General features: G+C 39.0%; 1 protein-coding gene across 1 annotated transcript in view; it reads right to left on the reverse strand.

Moving 5' to 3' along the window:
• Positions 1-4,512: 4,512 nt before the first annotated feature.
• Positions 4,513-22,245, reverse strand: part of TMEM65 (transmembrane protein 65) — a 32,404-nt gene continuing 14,671 nt past the window's right edge. The window contains exons 3-8 of the mRNA XM_054385292.1: positions 16,691-16,735; positions 14,488-14,555; positions 13,072-13,126; positions 11,852-11,894; positions 10,777-10,882; positions 4,513-9,229 (exon numbers count right to left, since the gene is read on the reverse strand). Of these exons, the coding sequence (XP_054241267.1) occupies positions 9,134-9,229; positions 10,777-10,882; positions 11,852-11,894; positions 13,072-13,126; positions 14,488-14,555; positions 16,691-16,735 (413 nt within the window). The 3' untranslated portion in view covers positions 4,513-9,133. The remainder of the gene's footprint in view (positions 9,230-10,776; positions 10,883-11,851; positions 11,895-13,071; positions 13,127-14,487; positions 14,556-16,690; positions 16,736-22,245) is intronic.

Genomic DNA, 22,245 nt, shown 5'->3' on the forward strand with positions numbered 1-22,245 from the left:
GACACAACACTGCCAAGTACAGACAGAACAGTTATTCATGGACAGCAGCAACAACAGCTAAGAGTGTGCTGATTTGTTTTGTTTTTTTCAAACATTTACATCTCCACAGCATCCATACAAACAAAAAATCGTGTTGAGAAAACTCTCTTATCATTGTAACCCTTCCAGGCCACCACTCCTCCTTCTGCATTTTCTTACAACCTGCAGAAGTAAGAGCAATCTTCCCATCTTCAACATACCAAAGGGAAGTTAGCAGTAAGCATCACCCAGAGTAAGATTTGACCAGGATATATATATAAGATATGACCAGGATAAAATATGCAAAAAACCACAGTGCACAGTCAAAGATGGTTCCAGATGCAGGCAAGATCAGAGGACACAAACCCTGGTACGGTACTTACCCTGCAAATAGTTTCTTTATTAAGGTGTTTCCTGGCAGCAGGAGCCTTCCAGGCTCCAACCCTCTGCACTTGCCCTCTGGTCTCTGCTTTCACAGGTGCAAGACAAGGGCACTGCCCACAAGGGACTCTGCTCTTGATAGGAATTACTCACCTGAGCTCATCAGAGCTGTCAGTGTGGCAAATCGGAGGGTATGCAGCAACACTGGTGCAATGTGGGCACCACGTCTCCTGCATTGCCGTGCCCAGGCTTACGGACCGTGTGTGGATGTCAGATTCCCAGTCCCTCCACTCATGAGTTGGATGAAATGATTTCCTAAATACTTCCAAAAAACCCCTACAGGAACCAACATTCATGACTTGACCAGACCATATCACAAGTGTGTATGAGTCATAATGTCTCCTGGAGACTTTTATTTCAAAGGTTTCCGTAAGAACATTTTTAACTTGATTTGCATGAATTGATAACATGATGCAGATTATTTTAGTGATGGATTATATGAAAAATCCCTTCCAAAACACTCAGGGCCACCTCACCAGGACATAAGACCAATGCCATTACAGAAAGCAAGAGCATGTTTCGTTCAGAGAACAAGAAGCAAACAACATTTATGAAACCTATCAAACCAGTATGGTAATCACACAGTGAACAAGTAGTTACAATTTCACCTTCCACCATGTCTGGACAGGACTTTTAAAGAAACCAGCCAAATCATAAGCAAATGAAGTGCACTAATAACTGCCAACACCTAATTGAAGCAAAACATAGGTTACCATTAATGGGGAAAAAAAAGTCCACCCTGACAGTTTTTCCCATTTCAGAGTGAGAAAAGAAATTATTTGTTTACATGTGACACCATCTTAACAGCATTTTCCCAGGTAAAAAAACAAATGATAATAGTTTTAAAATATGCTGAGCATTTTATCATAGATGGGAAAACTCCCATCCCACTATTGCTCTCAATAGTAATTTACAACAACGAGCACAGAAAAAGAACAGCAGCTCTTGCACTTTCACAGGCTCATTGTACCTATGGGGAGCACCCTAATTTACTAAACTGGAAAATAAAAGGATTAAGAAAAATAATATATAAAATCTATGACCTCTGTTTACTATGACTCAGTTTAAATCAGGATCAAGTCAATACAGGACCTGGACCAAAGTGGTTTTTATCAGATGGAACTCAGAAATCTCCCATCAGTGGGACTAGCAGAGTGAAAGATACTGGTTTAGATCAAAGCACTGCTGTTGTTAGTTTTTTTCAGATATTTCAATGAAGCTAACAATTTCTGTTTCTTTGAAGGGAGGGTTTATTTCCTTCCTGTGTTCTTGTCTATTGCAATCATATTCTTTGATGGCTCACAATGTGTCCCCGTGCTGGTAACAGAACTACAAATGACTCAAGGAGACACAAGCAAATCCAGCATTGAGAGGAAGCAGCTGCAAAATATTCACCAAAATCATAACCACAAATCTCTTAATTATTTGCCAGTCACACTATTTGCTACATCACACCACTTGAGGCATACATCAAGCTGATAGCATATAGCAGCAGGTCACTATAAGGTTCCTTTCTGCTGGCCAATCTCTCTAGTTGAACAGATTGCACTTTTCAAGCAATGGAATACCCAGTGGGGAGCCCCACCACTGTGAGACAGGTGACATTTGCATAGCTTGTTACAGAAGCTGAAATGAAAACAAAAAGATTGTAATTTGCTACCCACATGGAGTGAGGACCGAGAAAAGTCATCCAGTGCAGAGCTCTCCCCCGCTGCAAAGTTTCAAAGGAACTCATTTGTTTCCTTGTGATCCCCTCCTCACTACCAGGCAGCTCCATTTGCATCCATCCAATGCACTATTTGCTTCACATTGAAATCAACTCTTCAAGTACAAGCCAACTTGCACAATAAATGATTTCTTTCACCAAAAGCAACATAGCAGAGCCTGGGTTGATCAAAACCTACACCAACTGTGGGCAAGGGCTAGGGCTGAAACTCCAATACATTCCATGTATTTGCCATAGCTTGGAGGATTAACACCAACATTGCAGTTTTGGTGCACAGTCTGTATGGTGGTAACCACCCCCTGGTAGAAGATGACCAACCCCATCCTGGACACCTGCCATATGTCAGAAAAAATAGATTCTCCAGTGCTGATGTATACCATCTGCAAAGAGGTCACAGTGCATGTAGTAACTAGAAGTTGCCCAGATGCAACACAGTAAGGCTCCATCTAGGCAAAGAAATCCCACTTCAGAATTTTTCCTAACATATGAAAACTGAGCTTTGAAGCCCACAGGGTATCTGCAAGTGTCCAAGTACAGAAGTGCTCACATCATTCAGACATCACATGGTGACCCACAGAAACATCACAGGCTGGCTTTCCTTGGGTTGCAATCTTCTAAAACATCCAGCCAGGTGTGTTCAGCTCTGCAGTCCACAGCACAAGAAACACATTGACCTGTAGAAACAGGTCTGGAAAAGGGCCATGAAGATGATCAAAGGGCTGGAGCTCCTCCTCCGTGAGGAAAACTTGAGTCAGAGTTGCTCAGTCTGAAGAAGAAAAGGCTTCAGGGAGATCTTGTAACAACCTCATACTACTTAGCAGGGGCCTACAGAAAAGATGGGGAAGGGACTCTTTGTCAGGGAGTGTAGTGATAGGACGAGGAATAATGATTTTTAAGCCCAAATAGGGTAGATTTAGTTAAGATACTAAGACATTCTTTATTGTGAGGGTGGCAAGGCAGTGGAACAGGTTGCCCAGAGAAGTTGTGAGTATTCCCTTTGAGCAGCCTGATATAATGGAAGGTGACCCCACCCACAGTAAGTGAGTTAGAACTAGGTCTTGGAACCTTAAGACGCCTTTTAACTTAAACCATTCTATGGTTCCAAGAGCAGGTCAGGAGGAGACTCTTTATTATCTACACAAAGGGCTATCCAGTGTCCAAAGATGTCAGTACAACCACCGTTGGCATAAACTACAACAATCAGCTATCCCATGTGCCTGTCTACATGGCAACTGAGGACTATGAATGAAGACTGCCTCTTACAGCATGACCTCTTCTTGGGATGTTTTCCCACATGCAGTAACTCCAGTCACAGCTCCTCTCCTACTCCTGCCATCCTGTAGAGACTCTCATGCTCACAGATGAAAGCGGGCATAAGAAAAACACCACCATCCAGAGATTCTACAGAAAAAAATCAGGCAAGTAACAAATCAGGGAAAGCAATAAAAAGTCACTTGCAGATCTGCATCAAAGCCTATCTGAAATGTCATCAAAAAGTGGTTGTTTTCCTTTTAAGATCTAACTGGCTTTTGGTGCTCTTTGGTAACTAGGCAGCTGTGTTGCAACGGTAAATCACCCATATTCAATTCTCTTCCTGTTCAAAGACTCCCGTGCTCAAAAAGGGGTATTTTGCTACCATTTTGCTTTTGAGGGTTACTTCTCTGCAGGGATTAGTTGTAGCTGAGATGTGTAGAAAAGCCACACCAAAATAGGGAAGTCTCATCAGCTCTTTCTTCCGATCTCCCAGCCTGTAAAAAGCACTCTGAGGCAAACAGCACACCAGACAAGCAGCATAAATGCAAACCAGAGCTTTCCTGTTCACCCCCTTTTAATGAATCCTCTATGCATGCCCATGGAGGGAAAATGACCTAGCACAGTCCCATCCTCCTCCCTTTCTTCCTTGTTCCTACCTGGAAGTAATAGAAAATATCTGTTTTTGCTGGAAATGATTTACCACATCAGTGCAAAACAGATCACCCCACCAAGTCCAAGCAGCAGTGCTAAGCAACCCATCCTGCTTTGAGGCAACCTCTTCCCAACATGGAAGAGCAGCTGTAGGTCCAGCGTAGCAAATTTCACTCTTTGGATACATGCTTTGTAACCAGTGAATGGTCCCATTCAGTACACTGCATAATCCTTTGCCAGATTATGTACTTGCTGATAGAAAGCAGCATAAACAGATAACTATCTGTAAGGGCTTAAACCCTCTAGGTAAGAGCATGAGGCCTTCTTCATAACCAAAATACATAAGACACTTTGATAAGCAGAGTAGCAAGAACAGAACACAAAATGGACACAAAACGCAACAGGTTTAAATAAGTCTCACATCACTTTAATATTGCACAGCAAATTAGTCTCTGCCTATATACCCAGAAGGAGCAACTCAAGAGGCTCTGGAGTACCATTCATAGCTGCATCGTTACTTAAGCAAGTTGCTTGGACACCCGTGGACTACTAAGGTGAGGAGTTAAACCAAAACTCTTTCCTCTCAGTGATGTTGCTGCAGGAGGCCTTATCTTGTCATCATCATCTTACAGGAAAGACACCACATCAGAACTCCACACTCTCCTGTTGCTGCCCAAGGTCACTATTCTAAAGTACACACCTGAGGCTCAAAAACTGCCTTGTGACTATGTCTCTTCAGAGAGCTGGGGGGAGCTTGGAGGTCTCTCTAGAGATGGCGTTTGTTTTGATTGGTGAAAGTAGTCTTACAAGAATCTTCTGCATTCATCTCAGCTGGCTTTTAAATTCCATGCTTGCTCAAAACCCTCCATCCTCCCCCCACTCTAATACTATTTTGAAGCAACAATTTCGATACCAAGGGTTCTGAACACCAACATGAGGGTAAAAGCCTTAAACTTTAAAACAGGAGTTTGAATTTGTGTCACGAGAGCATTAACTACAACCTGGAGTAGCTCTACCTCTTCATAGTTTAGGTTAAAAAAACATCCAGAGGTATAACACTATTGGAGTAGGATGATAATTCCTCAATAGTTTATTAAGGCTTTCAGTTTTCATACTGCTGCTCAGTCAGCCTGTCACTAGACCATGTAAAACATCAGAGAAATGGAAAACACAAGGGCAAGAAGTGCAATGAACTCTCAGAACAACATCAATGAAGAGTTCTACTACACAATGCAATAGTGTAAATAGAATAGAGTAAAACAACAGCCAGCCTATACAGGTTGTCAAAATGAGATGAGACCACCCTTCCAGTAGAGATGTGGTTTACTCACAACACTTTATGCACAGACATCCAACAAATGGGACTGACCAAGAAGTGGAAAAAAAAGTGAAGAGTTCCAAAGCGCAGGAAAAGTTCAGAAATGCTTAGTTAGCATACAAAAAACTTAGTTAATTCCAGAAGTTCAAGTCCAGGTGGATGTCTGACTAGTATTAACCACAAACACCAACAATTTACACCATGCAAATATTTTAATTATTTAAATTGCTCTCTTCCAAGCATGAAGAGACAGAAGTACCACTCCATAGTGGCATGTCCTATGACAGTGACAAAGGATCACCTGCTTATACCTTAAATTCCTGGTTTGTATAACTGAGGCTGAATATCCAAAGGATATTATTGACATTTCCCCTCCAGCATCTGGTCTAATAAAGAAACACAGAACAGCTTTGCTGCGGTATAAAAGTTTACAGAGTTTGACAATTTAATTAAAGACAATACAAAATATGTTGTCTGGATTCAAATAATTTATGTAAAGTACATGAATGAGAAAATATTGGTGAGAAGATCTGGGAAACCATTATCAGATGCATGTTTGTTGTCCCTAGAGAAAACATAAAGTCAAAAATACATTTCAGTTACAACAAAAGACAGCATTTGAAAAGAAACACAATTTCATGTCTACCAGCCCTTTAAGGTGAAAGATTCCCGTTAGCACAGGACAAACTGCTAGAATTTTAAAAATGGAGCAATATTGAAATCTCTGAATATGCTGTAGTGTTTGGGTTTCCTTTTCTAGAGGAGAGTGAAGACAACAGAAAACAAAGAGTGCTTTGTTAGTGCTCCGTCTTCTCAGTTCTTTTAAAAAGTGTGGTCAGAGCATCAGGGATTAGCATCAGAGCATCAGAGATCAGATCTCATCCTCCTTGTGAGGAGACAGATAAAGCACAGACTTTCCTTTTCACATAAGGCAGTACTACATCCACACAAAAGTGGATCCTGCAGGCACAGAAAGCTACCCCAATTGCACTCAGGGTGGCAGCTTGGCCCCAACAAGCACTTTCTCTCAGCCACCAGAAGAGCCACTACTCCTCTCAAATCACAAGGTATTTCTTCACATTTGTCAAATATCAAAACCCCAGAAGTCACCTTCATGATTACACCATCAAACAACAGCCTGAAACACCCAAGGTTTCTTACAATGTGTCACTTGCCTTCCACACTTTTGTGGTCGCTAAATAGTTTAACAAGACAACACATGATTAATTTCTTTGAAGATATTTTAGTTCAATAATTCTCAGTAAAAGCATTGGTTGCAGTACAATAGTTGGACATACAGCAACAAAACATACTCAATTTACATGCATGAGCTATTTATCAAGAGTACACGGTCTTTCCTTTTGCCATTATAAAATGAACACTGCTATGAAAGCTGATGCAGCCTTCTGGTTGTTCTCATGAGCTCTGGAAAAGTGATGAAGATGGGCGGTCCAGTTGGTACTACAGCAAAGAACAGAAGCCTGGCCACCGCTGGAAGAATCCAACAAAGATGCCAATATTGTAATGGAAAACAGTGTTGGCATTACTGTAAAACAGCTACAAAAGCAGCTATGCAAAAGTGCTTGGATGTGTGCTTCAGTTTAAAGAAAAGAATGTGTGGAGAAATACAGCTCTAGATAAACATACCAGAAATGAAAGTAAATGCAGAGGAAGAGAAGTTAAAGGCAAGAAGAATGTGTGGATAACTAAAAAAATGTAAAACAAAATAAAAATTGATCACTGAAGTACTGTAAAACAGCAGCTATCTGTTGGGGAAAGAGTGCAAAAATTTCTAGCATGAGTGGGTTTTGTGGTTGTGGTTTGGTTGGTTGGGGTTTTTTGTTTTGGGTTTGGGTTTTTTTTGTGGTTGGAGTGGGTTCTTTTTATTAGTTTGTTGGTGTTAGTTTTGGGGGGGATTTTTGTTTGGTGTTTTGGGGTTTTTTGTCTGTGTGTTTGTGTTCTTTTAATAAAAGCTTTCAACTTAAAAAATGCAAGCCAAAACTTCTTTGCATTTGAGCTCTATGCCTGGCTGATGTTTCTTTCCATTTTACAGTCTGGTTCAGATTCTCATGGTTTAATGTACAAAGTATAGCTCATGCTATTCAGACTACTCACTGCAAATTTTCAAAGTCTGTTTTTCACAGGATAGATACACACTGTCACCTTCATCAATGGCTGATGCCAAAGTGTCAGTACTGCTGTTAAAGGACTTGTAGAAATAGGAACAGAAAAGTCAGATTTATGACCAAGAGAGAAGCAACAAGCTCTGTAAAACACACACATTACAATGAGGCTTTTCCTATAGCAAACAAAAGTCATCAGGGGACAAATTTTTATTCCTTTTAAAAACCCATTTCTTTCTAGGCTACAGAATTGCTAGCAGTTCCAGAAATAAAACTTTCAAATTGTCCAGGCTGTGCCTCTCTCAAGTGTCTTTTTCAAACAGTATTCAAGGAGGTTAGAAACTCTCTCCTCTAATTAAGTTAGCAGTTCAGCATTATGTTATTTGGCAAGTCAGATCCTGAAATATAACTAATATTCGATAGTTGCATTCAATTTATTCATTATAATATAAAAAAAAGTACAGTTACATGTGACTGTCAGATCTATAATACACCAAGTAAGACTGCAAAAGTAAAAGGCAAAAAACAAAAAGGAAAAAGGCCTCAAGTCTCCTTTTTTCTCATTGGTTTTCTTCCCTCCCAAAAATTGCCTTACAGAGGGGGGAAAGTAGCAAAGGCTTAATCTTAAAGTTATATTCTGCACACCAGGTCCTCTAATCCAGACTGATGGTACACTTTGTTTCACCCAAACCACCCATAATAAATTTTCAATGCCACCACTCACTCATACTCCCAAAGTGTTCCTTGGACCTTCCACCCAATCAACTATTCACACCTTTTTTTAAGCAGAACAAGAAAAAAAAAAAGTTGTTTGTGGTTTTGAAACAGTTGGTCTGAATTCTTTAATATCAGACTCAAAGCTCAGGAAGATAAATTTAAGGATATTTCAGCTCAATTCTCAAAATACTGTTTACACATTAAAAAGAAAAAAAGGCATGAATATGGAAGTACAAGTGGTGTTAAAACACCACCAAAAATTTGACTTGGTGAAGAGCCTACACTGGAAACACTTACCTTGTCAAAGCATTAAAATGATACTCTCAGACAATTCAGAGATAGCACTGTGAAAGAATGTAAAGTAGACTGACATGGATCAGTGAAATATCTAAAGGCAGTGCAAAATGTTGGCTGGTGATGGGGCACCCAGTCATCTTGCAAGGTAAGGGACTTAAAATTAATCAATTGAATTAATAATCTGCATTGAAGGACCTGATGAACAGCAGTGAATTTTTCGTCATGCAAGTACAACTACTAAGCGACCAATATGCAACTCATGAGTGATACTGCCATCCATGGTGGATTACTGAAGTAATAATAATCCATTAAAGAATAAAGTCAGAGGGGAAAGTGGTAAACATCAGTTGCCATAAGTGAAAACACTTTGAAAATGTACAATTAAATAAAAAGTTCGATGATACCTTATAAAAAGAAGTACCGAACACAGCAAAGCCACGATAAATTAGTGTTTCCATAAAACGACATGCTGAAGGTTTTGTTCCCAAGTCTATACATTTCTTACTGTCTGATAATTCCTAAATATTGACAGTGTAGTTGAATAATTGAGGTACAGTAGTTTACATTTGTATAGGTCTTGTAAAAAGGTTAATTTTTTTCTTCCAGTTTTTCTTCCTCATCGCCAAAGAACAACAAAGGAAACATTCCTAAAAGGCAGCCAATGGTCACTCCAATAGCTTTACCCTAGAGAAAGGGGGGAAAAAAAAATTAGTTTCTCACTGATCTATTACTCATTTGCAATGTAGTACCACCACCACCAGGAAAATAAACCATTCGTTCTAGTTTGCATTTGGAAGCCACATTTTTCTTAGCATGCAGACTAGAAACACAATCTATGAGAGAGAGATACGACAAGGTTAGAAACAGTGTGCACTGGGACAGGACAATTCAGAATAAAGAGGAAGGTAATGACCTATGAAGAGCTGCACAGGTGGTAAGGAAAGAGATGAATTCCAAGGATTAATAGGATGGCCAGGAAAACAGTGAAGAAAAAACACCCCCACACACACATTTTAGCTGCAGCTATTAATGTATCTGCTTGCATTTAGCAGTGCAAATTATTCAAGTCAGGGATGAGGAATTCCTTGCCAGTGTGATGACTTGCAATGGTAGAAAGCAAAGGGGAAAAAAAATAGCACTGAGAAATATTTACATCTAGCTCAACTGTGAAAAGTCAAAAGGAAAGGGAATACAGGCAACATCCAATCCACATCACCAGCAGTTGTGGTTACTACGAAGAAACTTAAAGGTAGCAAGTGAAGAAGAAAAGATACTTGCATACAGACAAAGATGCTCAGAAGCCTTCAAACAAAAAATGCTGTGAATGAACTGCAGTGCAATAACAGGCTTTTGCCACAGACCTCAGCTTCCACCTAGAAGACTCTTACATTGGACATACTAGAGCAGCAGCTCATTGACAACATGCCAGTTCTTTCCTTGCTCAGTGCTTTCATCTATCACTGTTCAAACCAGACTTCCCCCCTCACTCCCCACAACTCCTCGCAGGTGTTATTTCTCTTCCCTTCAACCTGCAAAGATTTTATTCCCCCATACAAGTTTTTTCTGGCAAAGTGAAGGAAATACCTATTTTTTAACTTGATTCCTTATAATCTGTTTCTTTAACAAAAGTAAACCAATACTCTCATTGCTGAAGTAGGACTGCTTCAAACGTTTAAATGTTAACTAAACAATCATCCTGAAAATGAACCTGCAAGATGAGTAAGTTATCTGTAAACCGTAACTGTAAAGCTAGGCAGTGAAAATGCTACAAGTTTACTCAGGGGAAAACATTCCATATCCAAGTTAACTACAGAAATCAATACACACTAGCCATACTAGCACAGGTACATGAACAGCAAGCACTTGACAAAGAAGTGCATGAGTAAACTACTAAGGGGTCATAACTTCCAAATAAACTATCTTATCACAGTAGCCAGAGCTCTGCATAGCATACATGATGTCATTGCAAAGACTATCTATGTTACTAGTGACCCATGATTTTTTTGCAAAGAAGATAAACACAGCTTAAACCAATCCTGTCTCATGATGCTCTCTGATGTAGGGAGCATCTGAACCTTCTGAAAACAACTGAACCTTCCAGAAAACATGCAAAATGTTGGTGATTGTTACCTATTTAATTGTAATAGTGACAAAAGGGATTTATCACATTAATTTAAATTAAAAAGAAAACACACGCTCCATAAAGCAGTGCCTACCTACAGGATACTCACCAAGTGTGCACTGAGACGTGTTTGCCACATATCAGCTTGTTTGGGTGTCAGATCAGGAATTGACAGACCAAGTCGTGAAGCTAAAGCTTCTACATAACCTGCAAGACTGGAAGAATGAGAAACAATAGCAAAGGACTATTTTGCCTTCTAGTGAGGATTCTGAAATGTTTGAAGCACTGAACTTAAAACAAATAGCTTTTCCTTCAGTATACTGATACAGCCATTGAAAGGAAAACAGCATTCAGACTTCTGACAGTCACATTCTACAGTGTAAACTAACTGAAGTTCTCACTGAATTATATATACCCTATTTCCAGAAAATGCTTTATACAGTAATACACAACTGGTGGGATTGTTGCTGTATTTTTGCACAGCTTATAAGCAGCCTTTAGTGGAGGAAAGGTTACACATACACACATTAGTAACAAGCCTTGGTATCTGCAAAAAAGAGACAAGTAGAGGGAAAGCAGAGGTGGAGGGGGAAAGAGTTCTAAGAGACAGCTTTACTTGGAGCAACGACTCAGCAATTTCTTTTAAAAAATAAAAATATCATCTGCATCTGTTTATATCAGAAATATGTATGCCTAGATCTGAAGATATTTCTTTCTCCTCAGATAAAACAATTATATATCTGAAATGTCTTCAGATCTAGGCATAACAGTAGGGTGGTATATTCGGTATTTTTTTACCACAGTAATGTATTACATCACACATAAAAAGTAAATGTTTTTTTTTTCGTTTTTTATTTTAACTACTTTTTGTAGGAAGAGTTCTAATACTTCCTTAAAGTAAACATTACCTACAGACTACATTAAATCAGGTTAAACACCAATCCAGATTTTATCACTTAAAATATATAATACTGTCAGCAAGAGTTATTCTGTTTCAGAACAACGGCACTTAAGTTTTAAGATCAACCAAACCCACTCAGTACTTCAACTTAGCAGAGACAGAATGCATTTCTAGCCACACAGTTTACTTAAAATTCAAGAGATGGGAAGGAAAAGGGCAATTTCAGCAGTTCATATGTTTTAGAAAGGAAGAAAAAATATTCTTAATACAAGCTCAGACATACCCCAGTCCAGCTAAATCTGACACAAGGTTTCCCAAAGCTGCAGCTGGAGGAAGAGGGAAGAGAAGGGAAGAAGGTGGAGAAGTATTTTAATTACAAACAAAAGACATCAGCTCATCTCAGTGCCCCAGTGACTTCTCATTCATCACAAAAAAAACCCCAAATCTAGGACTAAGTCTCTAAAATTAAGAGTTTGTCTTCTGAATTTATTACAACAGTAACAACAGCGGACTAAGAATAATAGGAAGTGCAACTATTTATCTCAACTTACATGAAGAAAACTTGACAAATACAAAAAGACAATAATGACACCTGGAAACAATCTTACAACTTTCCAGATGAGAGATAAAACAGCCCTGTGTGGTTGCTGGACACCAAGCAAGGCTTTCCAGTGTCTGAAGAGGCACAGGAGCACTTGAAATTCATGGAACTGTAAGTCATGTATATGGGTTTGAGAAACGTTTCAACATATCCATGAACTGTGTCAGTTTAGGGATAAATACACTATGCATGATTGCGTAAAGTTACATACTTAACATGGTTTCACAGCACATCTTAGAGAGGCAAGCTTGCTTGTGACTGTCTTGCATTGCAACAGAAGGCTCCAAGTGGCTACATTATGAACTTGTTCTGCTATATAGATTTTTATTTAAGCTGTCTGCATGCTTTTGAGCAATGCTGCACTTGCACTTGGTGGATCCCATGAGAATTTTTTCCTCTCTGACACTGCAGAGGCACCAAAGCTGTTGAGCACAGCTTATCAGTTTCAGCACAGAGCAGGAGTAGGGTGGGCTGCTTGGCCTTCCCATGGTATCACATGAAGGCAGAGAAGCCACCAAAAACACCAGCCAACACAGTAAAAGGACACCAGCTCTGATCTTCACTTAGCACTGCAAACGAAGAGCAACTGACGAATACAGACAGACATACGCAAATACCATATCCGAGGGAATTTACAGCAGTTCCAACAGGAAAGCAGATTTCCATTTCTGTAAGTAACCCAGGATGTGAGCTTTTAGATTAAAGCCAACAATCTTTTCAAAAGCTATCTAACTGAAATTCCGTTTCTGCTAGCTGAATACATCCTTGCTTCAACCACAGGCTGTTTCTGCATCAGGAAAGGCAGCTGCAAGACCAAGGAAGAGCCATTTACAGCCCTGCGGACCACTTTCAGCCTAAAATATAGGAATGTACCATATACATGCTGCACTTTGGTTACTTGCCTGCCATAGTTGAAATTCCTAGGACAACTCCAATTGACAACTCTATTTGGGTTCCCTGAAAAAATAAGAGTTTCCTTATTACTCGAGGGATTTGAAGTTAAAACAGATTATATTGGTCCAACTGGCAAAAGTTTACCTTACTGTTATTAAGACTGAAAGGATTTATGGTCATTACTTCTACTAGATCTTGCACAGCTCCTACCCTCTTAGCATATGTATTGCCCTCTAGGACAAAAGGCTACTTCTGATATACTTTTAATACTTTATATTGTTTCATAATGACCACCTAATGGACAAAACTGTAACCCCTCTCTCTGTGTACCATTTTCCCCATTGTAATTCTCAGCTGAACACAGATTCCTACAAACAGTGAGCAAACAAGTAAAACACACTACAGTAGCTCCTTACTTTTTTAGTTGAAGATACAAAGTCACAGGGAACTCCACAATGGAACAGCAGTATATGGTCCAAAGATGAAAGACAACATGCATGAATAGGAACAAGTGTGGTAGTTTGCTTCTGAACTGAGCTAGTCTGGAGTTGATAATGTAGGAGGGGAATTTCAGCCCACCACACCACAACAATAAGGTATGTTCCAGTTGAATATAGGAAAATGTTTTCCACTGTGAGGACAGTTGACCATTGCAAAAGGTTGTCCAGACAGGCTGTGCAGTCTTAGCCCTTGGATCTTCAAGACCCAAAGGATAAAACCACAAACAACTTTGTCTAACCTTAGAGCAGACTCTGCATTGAGCAGGAGATTAGACTGGAGATCATGCCAAGGTACCAAGGAGAAGCAAGACTGGAGACCTAGTGGGTTCTGTGGTCCTTTCCTAAATTAATTATCCCATAATTAACATCACACTGTCAATGATAATTCCACACACAGAATGGTATCTTTGATCCATCTTCCTGTTCCACTAGCCCAATTCATCTTCCAAATGAACAGGAAAATACATCAAGAGGGTTACTCAGAAATGTCAGCTACATCAGTAGAAATCAGCAGCATTGCTTGCAACATTCCATACAAAGAAAACATCAGTAAAAATCCCTGAAGATCAAATCATCATCACACCATAATCACATTATCATCAATCAGTACAAAAAACCTGTACTGACTACATGATGATAAACGTGTCTTGCAGTACAAATAAGGAGAGGGGGAAAAAAACCAACCAAACCAAGCCTCTCCTCAATTCAGTGAAATTAGTTACAACACTGCTCTTTGGAAGGAACAACACTCCCTTGCATCCTTCAGCAGCATGGATATGTTCTTTAAAAAAAAAAATAAAAAAAAAGAAATTAGTGAGTTGATGCAGACAGAACAGAGGCTTCCCGGAGCTCTTGTTTATTCATTTAATACCTGGATAGTATGAATCTTACTGACTTGATGAAGGAATTAAATAATGCACTTACCGCAGCAATCATAATTGCGTTATCCAAAAATCCAAACCCTACAAAAGGTAACGCATTGTGGAAGAACACTAAAAGAAATAAGTTAGAAAGAGAAAATAAAATACTTGTAAGAGTTCACCGGTTTGCATGAACTATTGAAATGTCAGCACTGCTGCCTTTGAGAGAAACAAAGACAACATACACAAATCTTTCCTACTGCTTCTATTAGTGACCTTTATTTCTGGCAGTTTTGGCAAAACCCTTGCTACGCAAGAGTTACTAATGGCTTGCAAAGAGCCAGGTGAAAAAACTTACTGTGTAAATACTTCTGCAGTTTCAGACAGAAGCCACTTATGTCTACAAGCATATAAGAGGAATATGTAAAACTACACAAACTGATACTATTTACAGGCCCTCCAACTGATACTGCATTATCACTGAGATTGCCTGTCTCACCAGAGCCCCTGCATTCTGCTCTCGCTCAGAATGAAGACCCTTCCTCTGCAAGTCCCTCTCTTGTCCTGTGCAAGAGCTCCATCTTCTTCAGGCACACCCAAAAATTCGTATTTTAAGAGCCTTGCTTGGAGCTAGACAATTCTCATCCAAACTCCTTCAGTTAAATATGCAAACGCTAAGGTGTTTTTCACAAGTGTGATACAGTATTAATTACCTCACTATTCCAATCCAAACTTGTGTACCTCAATTTCATCTGGGCACTAAACCGAGAACAAGTTAGGCTTGAAGCTCATCCTCAATACATTAAGAAATCAAGTTCCACCTTTTGTTTTATGAGTTTTTCCTTTTCACTCATGAGATTTCAAGTAAACTCTATTTGAAATTATTTTCTGCTACAGAAGATCCTGGAACATGCTGGTCTGAGTAATTTCTCACAAGCAGCACAGTGCTACTGTGTCATTTCTTTTTGTATTGCTCCATTATCTCTCTCGAGTTCTAGCTTTTAAATGCCTAATGAAGATGGGATTAAATTTGCACAGCATTGCCTCCAGCTGAGTTTCAAGGTGTTAGTTTCATAAGACTAAATATAGCACCAGAGACCAAATGTACAGCTTAGAAAGTTAGAACTTCTCAGGTTTTTTAACATATAAAACACAACAGCTATTTAGGTTTTTTTCAGACACAACCAATAATTTCTATACTTTATAAACTTAGGCAAATATATGAGGAGGAAAGAAATGGAAGTGCAAGAAGGTCACAGTCACATGACAAGAAACAGGTATGAGTCCCTTTGGAGTTTACGTCTTACAGACATCATGAACCCATGATCATATGAATTAAAAAAATAAAACACACACAAAAAAAACCCCCGAAGTCACACTCAGATCATCTGTCATGCTCAGGTACTAAAATGTTTTTAGACTTCTGTATCTACTTTGCAAGAAGACACATACCTTCTCAAACTCACAGGTAAGACAGAATGCATTGCATTTTCCAAAATTTTTCTTGTTTTTTTCTTTTTTTTTTTAAACTACCACAGGACATAACCCCAAAAACATGAATGACAAAAAAAACCTCACAGAGATACCTAATATTTTCAAAATGTGCACACTAAACTCTGGAGCTACAAAGGGAGCTCAAATTCTTACCAAAGTTAACAGAATTTTGAGTCCCAGGCATCAAAGAAAGAACCAACAAACTAACCAACCAAGCAACAAACCCCCCAAAACAAAAGCACCAAAAAAGGCCAAAGAGAAATAAGTATAGATACCTAGAACACAAAATTGTTCAACTGTTTGCTTGTTGACTGAATTTAAAAGCACAAAAATACACTGATTTGGAAACCAAATCAGAATTTGAATGACAGTGGTATTACAAAGAATACCAAATCTATTGCCAATCTTACCCCTCTTCTCAGTCCATTTAAATTACATGTGACAAGAATCAAGTCAATAGTTTGAAGCTTCAACACAAAAACCCCCACAAGGTACGGCAGCATCTACATTCATGCTCATCTTACAAAAGCAATGTGTGCTGCTGGCTTTGAACAGCACAATCTCATTTGGGCTTTCTGTCCTACTTTCACATACTCCAGCTGAGGTGTTATGAAATAAAGGCAGCAGCATGCCTGCTGGTGCTTGCTTTGGTTTTCTGTTAACTCCATACAACAGCGATGAGGACAGACCGGCACTTGAAGGAGAAAGATGAAGCAATTCAAAGACAGACTGCACAAGTACTGAACCACATTCAACAAATATTCTTCTTTTACCATGTCTCAGTTGTCCTGGAGATGGTGGTGCAACCTCCAACTTCTCTAGAGAAGTCAAAATGAAATGAGAAAGTTAGCTAGTTTGTTGAAAATTCAGTTTATAATAAAGTGTTTACCAAATCATTAGCAGGCAAAAAAAAATAGTTATTTTATTTAACAGCTTTAAAATTTAAAGAAAATTACTCACATCTACATTTTTGTTATTTTTACAAAAGATAAATTAAAAGCCAATATTGCAAGATTAAACTAGTATAGTGATTATGCAAAGTAACAGCATACATTAGAAGCAGCCCAATAGCCATTTTATTACTGAAAATTAGAAAAAACACACTAAAATTAGACAAACCAGGACATCTAAAGCTAACTGTATTTTATTATTTGTTTTTAGAAGTCACCTAAGCATGCATCAGACAACCTTCTTTCCTCAAGGCAGTCGAAAAACAAAAAATTCCTACCATTTCTGTTCTGACAGGAGACCTCTTTTAATTACTAGTATGAGAGTGAAAGAAAAATACTATGATGACATTAGGGGCCCAAAACCCAAACGAAAAACCAGACCATAGCAGTAGTAATTAGCCAACCAGGACACTGATTTCCATAACAACTTCATTAAATTAAGGCCTTCAAGTGTAATATCTTTCAAACTTTAGCAGTTACTGAAAACCTTGCTTCTTCCCTCTATCCAATAAATAAACTAACTAAGCTCTACAAACACCAGTTGTACTCAGCACGTGGGAGAAGTATGGCCCAAATATTACTGAAAGCTTAATCCCACCCCCTAGAAAATGCCAAGGAATTCACAGATTCAAACATCAGACTGGAAGAGGAGCAAAAGAATATCCCACAGCAAATTGAGAGGAGCCCTGCAAGACTGATTCTTCCAAAGCCATAGGCATCAGTGGTGCCCAACAGCCAGAGAGCATGAGAACAAAATTATCGGTTTATGTTCAAGGAAGAGAGAAGGCATGGGAGCTTTTCCCCCACATAAACCACTTCTGCACTTGCCTGGTGATGATATCAAACTGGGTGAAGTCAACCCTGCTCATGCTCCAGAGAGGGAAGCTCCAACTCTTGACTTACTCTCTGCCTGAGACAAGACATACATCTTTAGCCTGGAGAGGGCATCTATTCCCACTCCTGCACAAAGCAGGACCAAATCAGACCAGGCTGCTCTCAGACAGTACCTGCAGGACCAAGCTCAAAGAAAAAGCTCTCCCCCATGGAGCAACAAAACCAGCATTCACTGGAGGTTGAAGTACATTCACCTACTACAAGGTAAAGAGCATTGCCCGCTGCAGGGAAGAGGGCTGGAGCAGCTCAGCTCCACTTGCAGAGGCCAAGGTTTACTTTAAAACTGGGACATCACGAGGAAAAAAAAAAATAAAATAGAAAGAATTAAATAACCACTGTGGCTTGAAAGCAAATAACCTTTTTTTACAGAATCACTTCCAGTATCACCTGTTTAAAGCGTAACATACTTTGAAAGATATGAAGGCATCTGAGGAAGCCCTCTCAGAGAGCAAAAAACGACTCCTTAAAGCAATTTTAAAAACTCTAAATAGCAAAATATATTTCAGAATAGGGCATTTATTCATAGCAAGCTGTTTTGACTATCTGAATTTTCAAGGTTCCGAAAAAAGACAAAACAAACCAAACAACAACAAAAACTACTACACACACACAAAAAAAAAAAACAACAAACAAAAAACCCAACAAAGAAACATGAAAAATATCTTCAGAGTACAGCAAAGAAAAATTTGCTGGAGGAGAAACAAAAATCCAGATTGCAAAACCCCTTTTCAAGAACCTAATTCAGTCAGAATCCATTCATGTCTGGGAAAAACAAACCAACCAACCAACCAACCAATACTGCATTTCACAACAGCCATGCACCAGTTCATCCTATGCCCCAGTGCTGAGTACGACATCAGAATTCATCTTACCACAGAAGGAATAAAATGAAAAGGCAGAGTAAGGAACATTGCTATTTTCTAACAGACATTCATTATCAAAAAAAATAAAATAAAAAAAAGAATAAACTAAGGTTCAAGTACAGTACAAGTGCAGGTTCAAGTGCTAAAATTAGCAAGGACTGGGAGCAGAAAAAAAATTTAATTGCCTCTTAAATTGGTTCTTGATCTTTCTTGAATTTACAGTATCACTTTTTTTGGCTAACTAAATATTTACTTAAAAAAATAAAACAGCTAGAACTCAGGGGGCAATATAAAACCATCCACATAAATACCACCATTACCCACAACCTGGCCCAAATCCAGCAAGTTAAATTAACTCTGCTGACTGTAGGCAATTTAAACCAAGACAGTACCTGCAATTTGGTTTTAAGATATTATTCTTGGTTGACAAAAATCCCTGAAAGTAAAAAATAACAGAAACAATCAAAACCCAGAAAGTTATCAACACCAGTTTTTGAGTGGAATGAAAAGAGAGGTGGCAAGCCTAAAGGCATGTATTACTATGTTGTATTCAAACTGCAGCTAAAACTGACATAAAATCATACACCTAAGTCTGTTACTCTTCGCCAGGGGCAGGAGACATCTAATAGGTCCCATGGCCAGGGCTACCCTGTGAAAGTACAGCCTGAGAACTGTCAGATCCAAGACAAAAAATACAAGCAGTGTTTTATAGATTTTTAAATAGTGAGCAAATTGTTAAGATGAGGGATTTAACAATGCGTATCAAAAAGGTAGATAAGAATACAAAAAAATGTTAATAATCTAGATCCTTTATGACCTCACTGTAGGCTCTGAAGGTTAGTGTCTCATCTGGAAATCATGCAGGGTTTTGTCTCAAATTCATCGTTCTGTTTCCCCCCCAAAATGCCTGTCCAGGTCACTTCAGCTAACCACTCAGATACAAACTGCAGTATCTGAGAGCTTGCACAGAATAAGTACTAAAAGCAATTGATTACTAAGGAGGTACTGCTTTACACACAAGTTTGTAAAACAATCTTTATGCTCAAAATTCTGTGTTGAAGCCTAGAAATGAGATGTGTGGTTTTGCCTTTTTTCAGGATCTAGATGCAGATCCTTAAGAGTAAATTCTGATCATGATGTAGGAGTTCATGCAAGGAATAAGCTCATACGGCACATCTGCATTGCCCTTTGTTCCTCCTCTGTTTTTCTCGACGTTTTCTCGACTGCAAAAATCTCCATACACACAGCAAAACACAAAGTTGAAAAACCATATCTATTGATCTACAGTTGGATTCCCTTAATATTCCAGATGAGGAAAAAAAACAAAAATCAAGTTGAAAGCCAAGAAAAAAATTCTGCATCATTTATTGTAACTCAGAAATGGCTCCCTGTTACTACAGGAATTAAGGCATGAAAGGATGCTGACTCGTGCAGAGCTAAAAATACACATGGCTGTTAGCCCCTTCAGTCACATGCACACAGGAAGAGACAGCTGAGCAAGGCACTGCTAACAGATGAATCGACAGAGGACATGATACTTTTTTCAACTACCCTTGAGAAAGATAACTATGTCCAAGGAAGTATTATGCATAAATACAGATAGGAAATTTTATCTACATCTGTAGCTATCTTTATCTATATCTATCTGTATATATTAGACTGTAACACTAGAAATTTATACCAGTGATCATGTTCCACCTCCCTGCCTGAAAAACCTTTAAGTAGCAGAAGAGATTATCATCTGTATTTGCAACTATCATTGCATCTACTGGACCAAGTGTTGAACGAGCTTTCTAAGAGTGACATTTGCTCCCTGGCATCAGCCAACCAACCCCCTTCAGAACAAAACCTGGGAATGATTTCTAGTATAGTTCATTCCTGGGATCCCACCCTAGTAGGTGGGCAGCCCTGGACATAAGGGCCCTAGGACATATCCAGGGCTAAGGGCCATGTACAATAGAAGCAGCAAGCCTGCTTTAAAGGAGGAAAACAAACTCAGTAATTGGGAATACAACTACACTGCACCACCTTATGTAGTGGTCAGTAGTGAACTCTCTGGAAGGGGTGCATTTAGCAGCACAAATGAACATTAATTCTCACCAGGTGCAGGACACTCCAGGTTTAAAAACTAATTTCAAAATTAGCTGCAGTGCCTACTGAATATCAAACATTGTGAGTACAATTACTCACAATTACGCCTTCTGAAAAATAGGATACATAATTTATATTCTTTTAAAGATTTTTAACAAAAGGGAAACCTAAGGTAGAAATTTGACTGGAAACACAGGAAAAAGCAGAAAATGCAAACAGGTATCCAGAGACTCAAATCACTGTCTTCATCATTAAGAGAGTTGTTTTCCTGATCTAATCCAATTCTTGTGGCTTGTAAACTTAAACATCAGACTTTCATTTCCACCCAACCAGGTTCTCACCAAAAGGGGATTTGCAGTAACTTGCTTAACAAGATCACAAAGTGCAGCTGAAAAAAATATTAGAAATTAGATGCCTGCCTCAAGACTCAAGGGGGTTAGTCAGGTAAAATTATGACAACGCAGAAAGGATTTGCAGAGTGTAATAGAGATGCAGGGTATGAATAGAAATACAGACTTTGAACTGCCTCCTTCTAGGAAAGATGGAAAACGTCAGAAAAACAGCCAAAGTATTTGTATAAAAATCCAGAAACACGGTAATACTGATGGGAGAGTGAGCAAGAACAATAGCCTGGCATCCTGATCCACGCATTCCAGAAATGAATGGTTAGGTATTATTAACAAAAACTCCCGAATCAATACTTGAGTGCTGGCAAGAAACAAACTGGCTGTAGCAATTACCTGACTGGAGTGAGCCATCCACAGAGTTAAAAATCTCTGTCTCAAAAAAAAAACCCCAAAGTAAAACCATCATCCCAAATGGAGGTTTGCCCTTCTTTCCTTCCTCATCCTCTCCATTTCAATGCTCAGGGACTGCAGTGATTTCCTGGGAGCTAGAGGAGTGACACTTCCCAAAGCACAGAAAATTCTTCTGTCTTTGAATGAATGAATCTTCCCCTAGGATTAATAACATCCTATCCACTAGCTATGGGGAAAAGCAGGTAAGTACTTCTGACTAACATTTGAGGGGAATTAACCTCATCCAAATACACTCATCTAACTGAATTTCAGTAAAATGAGGTGTTGGCACTTCTCCGTCAACACTTATTTCTCTTGGGCCTCTCTGGTTTGAATTAAGTGTCTATCAATTGTTTTACCAGTTTGCAGCAGCTCAGCAACAGTGCTGAACTGGAAACAAGTAATGCCACAATATCTGAGTATTATCAGGGTGTGAGGTTAGGTTTTTGGCTCTCCTCCATAGCAGGGTCACATAACAGGATAGGCAAAGCAATTCTGTGGGACACCACAGAAGATCTGTTAACAAGAATTATCAGAGGCCTGTGAACAACCAAGGAGATCTGATTTAGTGGAGGGCTTTCACCACCTTTAAATAGAGCAGTGTTAGGCATCACTGATGTCTGCATAACAAGTGCTCATGAAATATCTAGGGAGGTATATATGCAATTTCTAATATCCTTCATTTAATGAAGTTCCTCCCAGGCCCTGTTCTTAAAAAAGAAATCTGGGAAGG

This window comes from Indicator indicator, chromosome 12 (genome assembly GCF_027791375.1).
Source record: "Indicator indicator isolate 239-I01 chromosome 12, UM_Iind_1.1, whole genome shotgun sequence".
Classification (NCBI taxonomy): domain Eukaryota; kingdom Metazoa; phylum Chordata; class Aves; order Piciformes; family Indicatoridae; genus Indicator; species Indicator indicator.